The sequence below is a fragment of the Neopelma chrysocephalum genome, unplaced genomic scaffold (assembly GCF_003984885.1).
Source record: "Neopelma chrysocephalum unplaced genomic scaffold, ASM398488v2 Primary Assembly neopelma1_23, whole genome shotgun sequence".
Lineage (NCBI taxonomy): Eukaryota > Metazoa > Chordata > Aves > Passeriformes > Pipridae > Neopelma > Neopelma chrysocephalum.
Window position 1 is genome coordinate 1,417,439 of NW_020897691.1, and position 13,674 is coordinate 1,431,112.

At 36.1% G+C, this 13,674-nt stretch overlaps 1 protein-coding gene across 7 annotated transcripts in view; it reads right to left on the minus strand.

Moving 5' to 3' along the window:
* SDCCAG8 (serologically defined colon cancer antigen 8) overlaps positions 1-13,674 on the minus strand; it is a 108,028-nt gene that overhangs the window by 59,180 nt on the left and 35,174 nt on the right. For all 7 annotated transcript variants that reach the window (XR_003534307.1, XR_003534312.1, XR_003534313.1 and 4 more), the window contains exon 13: positions 8,241-8,383. Coding sequence is in view for 4 of the 7 variants with exons in the window: in XM_027683951.1 (XP_027539752.1) it covers positions 8,241-8,383 (143 nt within the window). In the remaining 3 variants the exon portion in view is untranslated. The remainder of the gene's footprint in view (positions 1-8,240; positions 8,384-13,674) is intronic.

A 13,674-nucleotide genomic window follows, 5' to 3' on the forward strand; every position in this document is an offset into this window, starting at 1 on the left:
AAGAACCCACAGCAGAGGCTGTGCTCATCTGCTCACCCAGGAGAGGCATCTCCCAGCTCACACTCTTTCCTGACCAATCACCAGCACAAGGGTGTGGAGCACAGGGGCAAGGAGAGCAGCCAGGCAGCTAAAGATGATGTGTTCAGGTGATTTTTTTTTTTTCATTCCTCCATCCACCAGCTGCTTTCTCCAGAGGTGATAACCCACAGGCTGATGCTCTTCAAAGTCAAGTTGGACAAAGTGTCCAGTTCAGGACCTTGGGTTCTCTGTTGGATTTTTTTCTAGGCAAGAATTTCAGGAGCAGAATCTTGCACAGAAAAAAAAATACCAAAAAATGAACAACCACTGTGACTGCACAAAATAAACAACTTCGAATATACTTCTGAAAGCACAAGACAGCTTTTAAAATTGTTTAAGTTCACAAATACCAAGCGCTGACTGAAAAAGTACATTTTAGCTTATTGTAAAAACAAGCTTTCAGATGTACTTGAGAGAAAAGCCTTAGAACAAGTCAAAAATAAAGATAAAAATCAGAACCATTTTTCCAGTAGCAAATTCAGCAAAAAATCCAGCAGCCATGAATACATGTATCTAAAAGACTTTTATGGGTCAAAAAAATAAATCATTATCCTGTTGTCATTAGTCACACAAATACAAAACCTAATTTGAATAAGATCAAAGTAAATATTTGATACACACTCATAAATCTATTACTGTTAGTGCTGAATAATAACTGCTCAAAACAAAGACCTTATAAAGATGTTTGTTTTCTACAGCAGTTAGTCTCTTCTGTATTTCATCTGAATTCACTACTCACTCCAAAGTGCTTTAAGTACTGTCACTGCTCCTGAACCACACTCTACATGCAGTAGCAATTTGGCTGCCTCAACAACCTGATGCAATCATTAGAGAAATTCTATGTGACCAGTTGCAGTTTAAATGCCGTGAAGAAAAATTTAGATGAATGTAAGACTAAAAATTGGAAATGTATTAGTGCCTTTTCCTTGAGAAATTTGCATGGTAGGACAATAAATAAAATTGTCAACCATGTTAAAACTCTTTAAAAATGAAAAAAAGGTGATTTATAAATACTTTCATATTCAAAATTAATATATGATTTTGGATCTGTTCTTTACTCCTTTACTTACAATTTCTTTCTTTCCCCTACAAAATTCATCATTGGCTTTTATATGTCTGTACAATAACTTAAATATGTTTAAAATATTAAATAGAAAGACATTTAAATAATTGTGTGTTATCTTGACACAAAGTATATCAGCTTCGAAAATTTTACAACACACTGCCAGAAGACGACAGAACCAATTTATTTCAAATCACTCAGTATCAGTCTTCATAAAGCAGCATATGGTCTTATCATGGCAGGTAAAATATTTTACCTTCTATAATAACGCAGAGCAACTAATTTATCTACATGCTGTATAATCAGATAAACAATTTCAGCTGCACTATGAAAACCTGTAGGCAAGGGAGAAATTTATCCCCCTATACATTCATATGATTTTTAACAATGCAGGCTATTCTTTTTTCCATCTCCTTCTTCAATTACCTTAAAGCAAGACCTCCTTTTCAGTGGTGGAAATATTTGCAGTTTTTACAGCTTCGGGACAAAGAACTGAGAATTTTCACAGAGTTTCTCAGGCGAAAAAAAAAGCTCTGCAAGATTCTATTGCAAGTAAAGCAGAGTGAATGACAACTTTCAAAGCTACCACAATCATTTACTAATGTGCTGCTATACCAAATAAGTCTAATTTTTTTTGACAGCACCAAATTAGATTTATTGCAGAAACTGCTGCATAAATAGCATATGGCTATGTTATACCACCTATTTCAAATCCCTGTAATGTTTCCTCCCCTCCCTGCTCAAAATGAATACTTGAGCCAAGCTATAAACCTTCAGCAGACAAGGTATATACAAGTTCAGAAAGCAGATGCAGGACATGTAGCTTTCTTTGTTGAAATTGTCTAAAAAAGTATCACATATCCAGATCAAACAAAACTGGATAGTAATAGGTCAGGTCTCCCTTGCTACACTTCAGGATTTTATTTCCCCCTTTCCTTGATAAAATTTTGTTTTCATTTCTCTTTCAAGCTGACAGTCATCAACACAGGGCATGACCTTGTAATCCTCTCACACATGACTACCTCTTACTTGCACAAGAAATCCTATTGATCTTTACTTCTTACGTGAGTCAAATTATTCATGTGACTAAAGATCAGAAGGCTCGGACCTCCATTCATTCCTCACAAGCTCTCATTTACGAGGAGGGAAGTGCCTCCTCCGAGCAAAAATAAAACATCAGAAAACTGGTTCCATTCATTGGAGGGGCACAGCCCTGTGGGAAGGTGCTGACCTACAGCTCTCCTTCCCACCTTTCAACAGGAAAAGTTTCCATATCGGTTTGCTGGATCAGACCCTGGACCCATATGCTTTTGCATTTCTGTCAATCGCCAAATTCTACGTTTGCTATACTGCTACAATAAAACACAAACCCACATAACCTGATTACACAACAGGACAGAAAGCAAAGATGTATTTTTGAGGTAAGAGGGGCGCGATACCCCGAGGTGGGACACGCTCGAGGCCCTGGAGGCCGCAGAGGGAGCCTGGTGCCAGCACGTGCCCCCATTCCCTGGCATGGGGCGATGCCCACCGCCCACCTCCAAAGTTTGTGCGGTTGCAGCAGAGAAAAGACGTTGCAAGGTCTTCTCTCCGGCCGGCGGGCACACCACTGCACACATCGAGGAAGGCTGCGGCTACCCCGCCGCTCACCTCTCGGTGGTCAGTCCTCCCAGCTGCCCTATCCGTTACTGTCTGATTAGCTCTGCGAAGGAGCCCCTCCCCGGCCAGCTTTCCCCGCCATCTGTTCCACACGCGATGGCTGCCGCCCAGCAGCCTCGCGCTGCCCTCCTACCTGGCACCCGGCTCCCGGCCTTACCCCAAAGTGCTAACACAGGTTCTCGCTGCTGGCAGAGTCAGGATTTCATTACTACTACTTTGACAAGTGCAGGGTTGTTTGTAATTTCTCTTTTATCCTGATTTTGATTGTACAACCACCTCCCACTGATTCAGTTTGCTTCAGTTTTGTTGCTCACAGATTTTACTCTCCACATTAATCTCCCTCTGGCATGTTACTGCATCTGTTCCCTTTTTTATTATTAATTTTCAAATTCCCACCATTTTTGACAAAAAGGAGGTAATCTACACTCTGCTTCTGCCCATTTCATTTTCTTTAATTTGGAAGATAGGTATGAAAGCGTGCCAAAGAAGTTAATTCTCCGTTAACAGCTTATTTTCTGGCACCCCGATGCCTTTGTATATGAAAAACAGATAGAAGTAAATGTTGACTGAATCACAACAACATAGTCGCAACTGTCCCTAAATTTAATGAAAAGTAAACATATGAAGCATAATCTAAAAAGTTTATTAGTTGTCAGAGTTGTTTCATGTTATCACCCCTCCTTGCATTTTAAAATACCGGTTTTGTAGAAGATGAGCAGAATATAAAAAAAATAGAAATCAATCACTGCTTACACCTTATTTATGCTTCTCCCCCACCCCCCCAATTCAAGTGTTATTGGTCCTTTCATCAGTTAGTCTGAGAACATAAAGCATATCTCAGTCATTTAATATTAGTAAAAGCATTTCTTTAAAACTCCTTTCCAGCATAGATGATGGACTCTGACATGCTGAAATTGTTGGAAAAAGCACTGCAGTAAGTATGCTGCTAACGGATAGATACTGCTAGGAAAAAAACAATAAATATTAAGTAGTGCGCAACTCCCTAGAAGGCTATGTATAACCACCAAGAAGTTAATTTACAATTTTATCATTTAACAGTATAGTTTAAATAGGGAAATCAATGTATGAGGCATGCTGCATTTCTAATAAGGAACACTGATGACGACATACAGCTCAACACCAAAGCTTCAGAGACTGTGCTAATGCCACATTAAGCTGGAAGAGTATGTGCTTGATTTATTTTGCATGTAATAGAAGCTAGTCTTAATGGAGTCATTGAAACTAGCAAGAAGGACCAATGCACAGTAGGATGGCTATAGCACTGCTAAAACCTAATTGCCACTTTCTTAGATCTCCTGCTTTCTAGAGATCATATCATCGTCAAAAAGAGGGGAGAAAAGGAATATCCCATAAGGGGGAAAAACAATAATCAAGAAACTCAACACCCACTGACTCACTGTAATATAGACGTTAGTCCTTCAAGAGAACGACACAGGGATTTAGGGCAACTTGGTGGATCACCTGAACCTGAAAGCATGGGTTCATTTAGTAATTTTTCCTCACCTACAAGTTGACCTTCACTAGTGCTTATAATGTTTCATATAAATAAACAAGAATAATAAAAAATTAAACTAAACTAAATCTGCTTCAACTCTACTCCATTATATTTTTCAGCAAATTTTAGATGACATTTCAGTCTAAAGTATCTCAAGCCATCTACCTACCTCTGTACCTGAGAAAACGCATGATGGCACAGAAAAAATTCAATTTTGAAACTCACCGATTCCCTCGCTTTTTAAGGTTTATTTAACTTCTTTGGCATACGTAAACAGGAACTACATCTGACTGCAACTGAAACAAATAATAACTTCAGATCTGGTTTGAAAGAGAAAGAGGAAAGTTTTTCAATGATGATTCTGTTATGCAAGAATAGTTAAAAATTTTATTAAATTAGATGGTACACTAAGATCTGGACAAGTTGTTAACATCTTGCATCTTCTATATGATCTTTTCCATGAGCATATTGACATGATTTTTAATGACTATTCTTTCATCAACTAAGACCAATAGGTTTATATGTTTTCTACTCTCTGAAGAATGGATTCAGGTAAGATTCATTAGCAAGACCTAACCTTGCCAAAGTAATGGCAATTTAACATTGACTTAAGAACTAGTTTCATAAGTTTCTCCTACTACAATAACTCTAATACAAATAAACATAAAGCTAAAACTAGGGTAAAAAAAACCCCAAGAAAACTTTAAACAATCATGGTCAGTCTCATGGTGACATCTGCAAAGTTACATGACTGACAAGCAAAACTACACAGTAAAAATTCTGTATTTTTCCAGTCTTTTGAAGATATACATATTAGAATTACTAACTAGATTCAATAGCAGAAAATGCATGTTAATAGCAAGGATTTCTAAGCAACATATTGCTCCAGGAAGAAAGGTGACAGGAAAAGGCAATTTTAAACTCTGTGGCAATGGTTTAGAATAGCTAATTGTAACCTTTTTTTCTTCATTTTTAACAAGTACATTTTGTTAACTTAGAAGCTGTTTAGTTGGTAATCAATCAACAATGTCTGAAAACTAGGATGCAGCAAAGAAGTGGGACTTGTGGAAAAGAGTGTTGCTCTGCAGAGCACTTTCTTTTTCTCATTAAGAGACAGATTGAATGCTTTTTTCTCATTTAATCCATTAATATACATTTATCATCTCATTTTTGTACATTAAAATCCCAAGTTCTTGTATTCATTTTATTATCCTATTTATTTACAATATCCAAACACAGATTCATTGGATTAGTGAAGAACTTTTCTCCTTAGTAATATACTAATTCATAACAAAATAAAGAATTATTTCTGTATCTCCTCAGCTACCTCAGGTTTCTGCCAGAACAGCACAGACAGGTCATGCAAGGCAACAGAAAGACCATCCGCAACGGTGTAACAGCAGTACAGCCTCCTTCAAATCCAGCGTTGTGAGAAGACTTGGAGCGGACCAGCTGGTCCTCTCCTGAAAAGAAGAGAATCAGGAAGACAAGGCCAAGGCCAGAATACCCAAGAGATGCACTAAATCAGTGCAATTTCTGCAGCAACCTCCCACAGCCAGGGCTCTAGAGCTTAAAATCTGTTTTCCTTGGCAAGTGCCACAGTGAATGGGTCTATAACCCCCCCAGGATTGCTATTACCCCAACCCTTCAAGTGACTATTTTCACTGTTCCTGTTGCCATTTGAGACGAAGGGAATAAACGCAAGAAGGCAAATCATGAGCGAATAAAATTCACATTCAACAACTATGGATGTACCAATCCATGAAAAACATACTAAGTTTAAAAAGGCAAAACTGATGCAACTAGAGGCATGGAACTTTTATATCTTCACTAACACAGATAATCTGTTCTGCCAGGAAGTGATCTTAGAGGAAGAAAAGGAGTACAGGCTAAGGACAAGTTTCATTTGAGTAGGGGATGTTTTCCTCTGCAACTCAGGGAAAACAGGTAACTCTGCGAGAACACCTCTAACACTGCCCCACCAATCTAAGTACAAGGGGAAAACAAGTAACAGTCCAGGAGCAATGAATCGCTCATCTCTTTTGCTCCCTCCTTCGCCCCTAACAGCAACATCACCTAATGTATTCCTGGAAAGCAGACAGACAGTCCAAATATACAGAGGGCATAAAAATCTACAAAGTATTATAGAATTTGGGGAATGTCAAGAAGAAAGATTGGAACCTATTTCCCATGCCTCAGCATATATCTTTTTCCAACAAATACGTGTCAGCATAGAAAACATTTTGATACTTATAAGCAGAAGCCATAACGTGAACACAAAGTAGTAACAAAAAACCCCAAAACCCCAAGAGATCAGCCCCTTGCAGAAGAGTGTCTGCACTAGGTCAGACAAAGAAGCCATGGCAGTTCAGCATCTGTCTTAAAAAGCAGGCGTCTGTGAAATTGTATGAGAACGGGGCCAGCACAGAGCATTACTTGCCCAAAATACTATTCACAGCATCCAGTGATTTGGATCTCAGAAACCTTCCGACTCAGAGACCATACATTGAAAAGCTATCTGAATCATCTGTATGCTAGGTATTCAGCTTTAAATTGCCTTGCTGTGTAAAAGTAGGCTATAGTCCTCATTTTTATATTTTTTTTTATATTTTAAACAAAAAAAAAAAAAAAAAAAAAAAAATTATAAATTCACTACTCAGATTTCCTCCAAGATATCCAGAGCTTTATTGCATATAATCAGCCTTTTGCTAAAAGGAGCACGGTAAGCCATTTGGTTAACTATCACAACAAATCATTATTAATAAAGTTCTGCTAAATCCAAACTTTAGATATCTTAACAACTCACCCAAAACTTTTTTCAAGTTCATTAACCTCTAGCATATTTTTTTCTCTAAATACAGGCTGTTAGAGTGGTACTTTCTTCCATCTGTTAAACAACCGTGCTCTGAATTACACAGAAATTTAGCTGAATAAAAAAAAATGATTCATTGAATTCAATAGTTTAGACAAGGCTCTATTTTATTTCCATTTACTCAATGGCAAAATTCTCACAAAGTCCCAAATGTACAAGAGTTGGATAAACACACAGACTTCTGTTAAGTGATAAAAATTTGAGCTTTTTTTTTCCCCCCATGAAAAACTTAAACGAACTTAACTTTTTTCTTTAGGGACTGAGCAATAAAAGCTGCCAGATTTGTTTCTGGATGTTCACTCTTGGGGAGAGCAGGGTGGCAGAACAAAACAATAACCACACACACACCCAAAAGTCTGCAAACAGTCAGACAATAGCATTTTCTGAGGCAAAAGGAAACAATCCTGCAGTTACCAAAACTCAAGCTGCAACGAATAATTGGCATGTCAACCTTCTGGAGTTTTCTAGAAATGTGTAATGAGTAGTACATTAAATGACATTGGGAACTATACCCAAGGATGAAATAAATTCAGGGAGCTCATCACACGTTGCATTGTACTATATCTTCACTGACTTAAACACTCTCCTCACTTACTTGAGTTTACCTCCTATAGACACGATTTTGTTCACTTATATGTTCCTGGTCATTCTGCTGCAGAAATTTCAGGTTATTAATCTGAGAACTCCTATGCTTAAAGGTGCTGCTGTACACTAGTCTTAAACATTTCAAATATCTTTGTCCTACCAAACATAACAACAACAAGAAGAATGCTTCTGCAGTCTCCCCTGCTCTTCTTCCTGCCTAGAAGCATGCCACCTCATCACCAGGGCTGAACACTGCCTTTCCTACTACACTAGTAATTCACTTCTACATGGTTCATAACTCACTTTGTAGTTCATAACTCACTTATTCCAATCTCCGCTTCTAACTTGACTGAGGGCTGCCCATGCAGTCAATGACTGCAAGGATCTACAACAACTGTGGGGAAGCCTGTGGCAAAAAATTAGCAGAATGAAATTGGTACTACAGCATGTAATAGGATAAGGGGTACCTGGTGAGGTGCAGTTGGTGTTCAGATTTACTCAGCAGTTCTGCCAGTTTTAGGCACTCCTCTCTGGCTCCTGTCACATCCTGCTGGGCTTGTTCCAAACGCTGTTTGCTTCCATTCAGCTCTAATCCCAGTTTTTCTATTTTCTTAGAAAATTACAGAACCAAAGAAAATATATTTAAGAAATGCATAGAGATACATTTGAAGACAAAAAAAAGGTAATCAAAGCACCTGAAAAACAACGCACACTTCTGTTTTAGAACAAAAGGAGTTAGTTAATAAAAACTGCAAAATAGGCAAATTAAAGTATTTGAAATTACATTCTTATTAAAAGCCAAAATGCATATCATGTTTAAATACACTAATACACAAGCGATGTTATTGTCTTCATGTGGTTTAAGAGTTACGGGAATTGAAACATTTCCTGATTTTCTCATGTGAAAGCTTCCATATTTGTGTCCTGAATTCACTGCATTAGAAAACCAGAAAGGTAGTGGAATAGTGGCCATCTTCAGAAGCTGATTGACATAGGATAACTCTTGTGGTCATTTATTTTTCTTTTTTTAGTGCCTATCACATAAGCAACGACAAGTGGGCATATAGCTTTGTCATCTAATATTACACATGATAATAAAGGTAATTTTGTGATTTTACCATTATTGAAAAGAAGTAATTTATGACTTATATCTGAACTCTAATCATACCAGCTGCTGTTAATCCCATTGTTTTAGTAACATCATTAGTCCTTATATGTCAACATAGTAACTAAAGTTGATGAGTTTATAATTTATTTTACAATAGTCTAGTTTGCATGACCATCATCTTTGATTCCAGTAAAGCATAATAGACTTCTGATATCTCAGAATATATAGATGAATATAGATATTCTGAAAAATAATGTATTTTGCTGTAAGCCCATATATTATATACAAGTACCTGTAGGAATACATCTGTAAAGCAGTATTATACTTTGTCCTAAGAATGCTTTTAAGAAGGCCAGTAGAGTATAGAATAAGCTGACAATGTAATTTTATCATGTAGTAACTGTTCTGCACTAACTCCTGACATAAATATTTATTTGTCATTGGGGCTGGAGGGAACTTGCATGTTTCTCAGTCAACTAAACTGTGAAAGGTCATTTGTAGTACAGAATAAAATTGTTCATATAAGAAGTTAGTGCTGAATAGCTATTATACTTTAAATTCATACCATAGCTTATTTGCGATAATTTCCTCATGTAGACAAGGCTCTATCTTCTTTAATTAATGATATTATTCATTCAAATATCCTACAAGAACAAGCTATTGTAACTCTGTCCCAGTATTTACATTTGAAGCACCTTTGTAACAATATTGTTTCTTTTCCTCTTACAAAAATGTTAACCTATACTACTTACATTAAATCACAGTGTCAGACAAATACAACCTCTTCATGCAGAAAAACATTTCATAATGTTGGGTTTTTAAAAAATTTTTAATTTTGCTAATTACTTAATTGTACACTCCCCCCCCAAGAGCACTCAAAAAAGGCTCATGAAGGAAATTTTGATTAGAACCTTGCTTTATCACATGGAGTTCCTATCAAATTAAATTGATAATTTCAAGTTCAAATGCAAAGATAGTAAAATGATATACAAAATCGTTAGTACTCTTTCCTTCTAAAGAATGTATCAACCTATTGCACTGTCAATATATTTTAAAACCAGGTGTTCAGAGATATTAAGTTACATATGCTTCGCATTTGTACTTATTTTCATGGACTTTTGCATATGTTAAATAGAACAGAAGTCTCAGTGGTTCTCTATTCTTCTTAACAGTAGCAGTTCATAAATGTTATTTCTCCATCCACAGTAAGCACAGACACGAGCTCTTCACTGTTAAAGACAGGGAAGTTCTGCAACATTCTTAAAATTTGCTTCAAAAATACATCCATTCAGCATACCTTTAAACAAACTCAAACCACAAATTAGTCAAAAAACATCAACTAAGTATTTGATAAAGCACAACCACAGCTGAGAATATAAATACACTGTACATGACTCCTTCGGGGAAAAGTTTCAAGGAACAGATGGGCTTTACACCATTGCCTCAAGTTAAACAGGCTCAGTCAGGTTTTGACACAGACCTAGAGAAGGAAACAAATTCCAAGTGCAAGAACCTCTGGTGAAAATGTTTCGTTTCCATTGGCCAGATGTTGAACCTTCAGGGCTGAACCCAAGAACACATCCATAGATTTCAGTTGTCATGAAAGTGTAGAGAGAAATTCTCAGACACAGAAGTGTCACTTCATGACAGGATCTTTAGATTCACAGGTGTATTATAATTTCTATTAAAAATATCAAGAAAGCAAACATTGGGTTTGAAGGACAATTTTACTTGTGCTACTTTCATCAGTAATTCAAAAATTTGGTATCAGCTCCTTTACACACTCATACACACATGTATGCATGTGTTTGTTCATGTGTGTAGGTATATACAGATATTTATATATATATACATAAACATCTTAAATTACCAATAATTGGAGGTACTCGCAGCATGGACCTATATGAAAAGCAGGAATTCTATGCAAGAATGCTGGTAATGACCATGGCAGAAACAGCAGACAATCTCATGAGAAAGGGATGACAGAAAAATGCTACCTGAGAAGACATGTTAACAGCAACTCAGAAATCAGAAATATCTAATCCAGTTATATTTAGGGTTATCAACTAAATTATTCTTTTGAAACACCAGAAAATGCTAGTTAAAAATAAGTTGGTAGGAGCCGTGCATCATCATGCTGAAAACAGACCATACTCTAAAATGCTACATGTTACTTTGGTTTAAAAACTCAGATAATAGTTTGAAACATAAAGCCTCAAAACTTGAGACATGCCCATACAATAAAAATACACCCTCTTCTCTCTCCTGCAAACAATAACAGTCTCACAAACACCCTCTATATTGAAATATGCCAAGTCTAGTCCACCATTAGGTCATCACAATATAACCAGGATTTAATCCACAGGGAAATTAAAGAATTGATGAATCTTTTTCACTGCTCCTGCAGGGAACCTTATCAGGAGCATTTTTCCAAAACTATTTGGACTCAAACTAGTTTTTGCACTACTTCGGTTACCATTTCTACTGGGAAGCTGCAAGAAGTTCTGTAGCTGCTATCCGGGTCCAAGTGTAATTGTAGGGACAGAAACAGAAACAAACCACCAACTAAAGCATTTTGCTGACAGCTCTGTTTCTTATGCAGTGTTAATTTGATCTCTCAGTGCCTATCACCTGTGATACAGCTTTCTACAGCATGATCAGAAAGTTATTTCTTCAAGGTACTTAACTTTTCAATGTATATGAGAGACAAGAGATGGAGCACAGAACTGCAAAAAGACAGATGACGATCTTGCATTTAAGAAAATCTGAAACAGATTTTCAGTATAACAAGGAACAGAATTATCATAATGTATATGTACAACAAGACTACATTAAGGTTAGAACAGGCAACTTCTGGTGCTTAACTCCGCAACTTTAATGTTCTTATTACTTCTGCACATAATTTCAAAAGTACTGTTTAATCTGTCTTGCTCTGCAGTTGCCCAAATTCCCAGGAATATCAACAGGCACTTTGCCATTGAAAGATGGCAGGCTAAACCTCAGTAAGAGAAACACCATTATTAGTAAGCTGAAACACATTAACACCATTTCACACACATACGCAGTTACAGGAAAGAAGTTTTAATTAAACAAAAATTAAAACATTGGTGAAACATCACAGCAGTAAAATTTAATTCTATATCAATTATTCTTTTTTCAGTATTACCACCAACCACCTTTTATATTTTAAGTTTTCCACTTAGAAGTATATATGACCCTTCTATATCTTTTCTTGAAGCACTTAAGTGTTTCACTTCTCATTCCTTAGTTTATGATGCATTTATGAATTATCTTCAGACTTTCACAACTCATTTTTAGGGGAACACACTAGAGATGCTTATTCAGTGACATAAATTCAACTTACTGGAAAACATAAAAGATGATTTCTCAAACACTGAAACAATCCTCAAATATCCTCTTCATAACGTATTTGAAATTATCCGCATCTAACAATACTTATGTCTATTGTAAAAATGTGCTTTTTAATTAACTAGACATCTCTTTATCTCTACAAAATCTGATTAAAGGAAATAACAGTTTCATTCAAAACAAGTCAAATTAAAGATTAAAATAATTGTTTAATTCTTTTCATACTGATGCTGATTCTATTGTATGCAAAAATGCAACTTTAAATTTCAAAGTAGCAGATGTTTTTCACAGAATTTTAAATAGCAGACAACTGACAGAAAAGACAAATACTTTTTCTTTTTAAACAAATGAGAATTATTAAGTGGTGATAAAAGAACTCATATTCTGAAGTAAATGTAAAAACTTTAGAAGAGTTCTAAAACATAAAAAATAAACTAAAATCAAATTAATTCATAAGTGATTTATGACATTTACTGTTGTACCAGTATGCTCACACATCAGGTAAGAAAATACACAGTATAACGTAAAAAAAATTTTGCACTGACCATATCATTGCACAAATTCTGCAGTAAAATAATTCTGGAGAGGAAAATATTTATTATGTGAATTTACAGTACATTCTTTTTGTTTCATACTTCATTCTCCACCATTAATATTAATTTTAATTTATTAATTTATTTTTATTAACTTCTGTTATTGTTATTATTATTATTAAAGATTAAAGGGGCATAATTTAGAGCCAAAAATAAAAGAACAAATATAAAGTAATAAAAAGTAAAATATAATTACCGTGGTGGTTGGTATTTGTAGGTACCTCCCCCAGAGGCGATCAACACCTATAAAAACACATATACTTCTACAGGCCCTGATGCTCACGAGCTTAGTTTCATTTACTAAAGCAGCCCTTCAAAGCAATGAGACCAGTGACAGTGCACAGGACCAAGGCTATAATCATGGTCTTTGAAAGAGGTGACCCCAGTATGGCCATTCACATGCATTTAAATATTATATGTACCAGTGACAGGAAATTTTTGCACTACTTAACAATGATCTCAAGCCATGTTGCTTTCTATCCTTATTAATGTATTAATTAATCAGGGACAGAACTAATTGGGGTTTGTTTTATTTATTTTTAAATTAAAAAAAAACAACAAAACAAGACTGGTTTTGTAGGAAGATTTTGAGTATTTTACTTGGAGAAAAGATTACTATCAGTCCATATGCAGCAGGGGTCACTTGCATTCATTTCTATCCTAATCCTGATATCAATCAGGCAACTCTAGGTTCGGAGTGGTCTCTAAGCCTCAGACCTCCCAGGCACGGCCATCTGACATAGCATATTGCACCTGAAGAACTATCCAACTTTATAAAGAGAGTTAGGGCCATCACAAGGTTAACTCCTGCCACATCCCAACAAGGTCTTT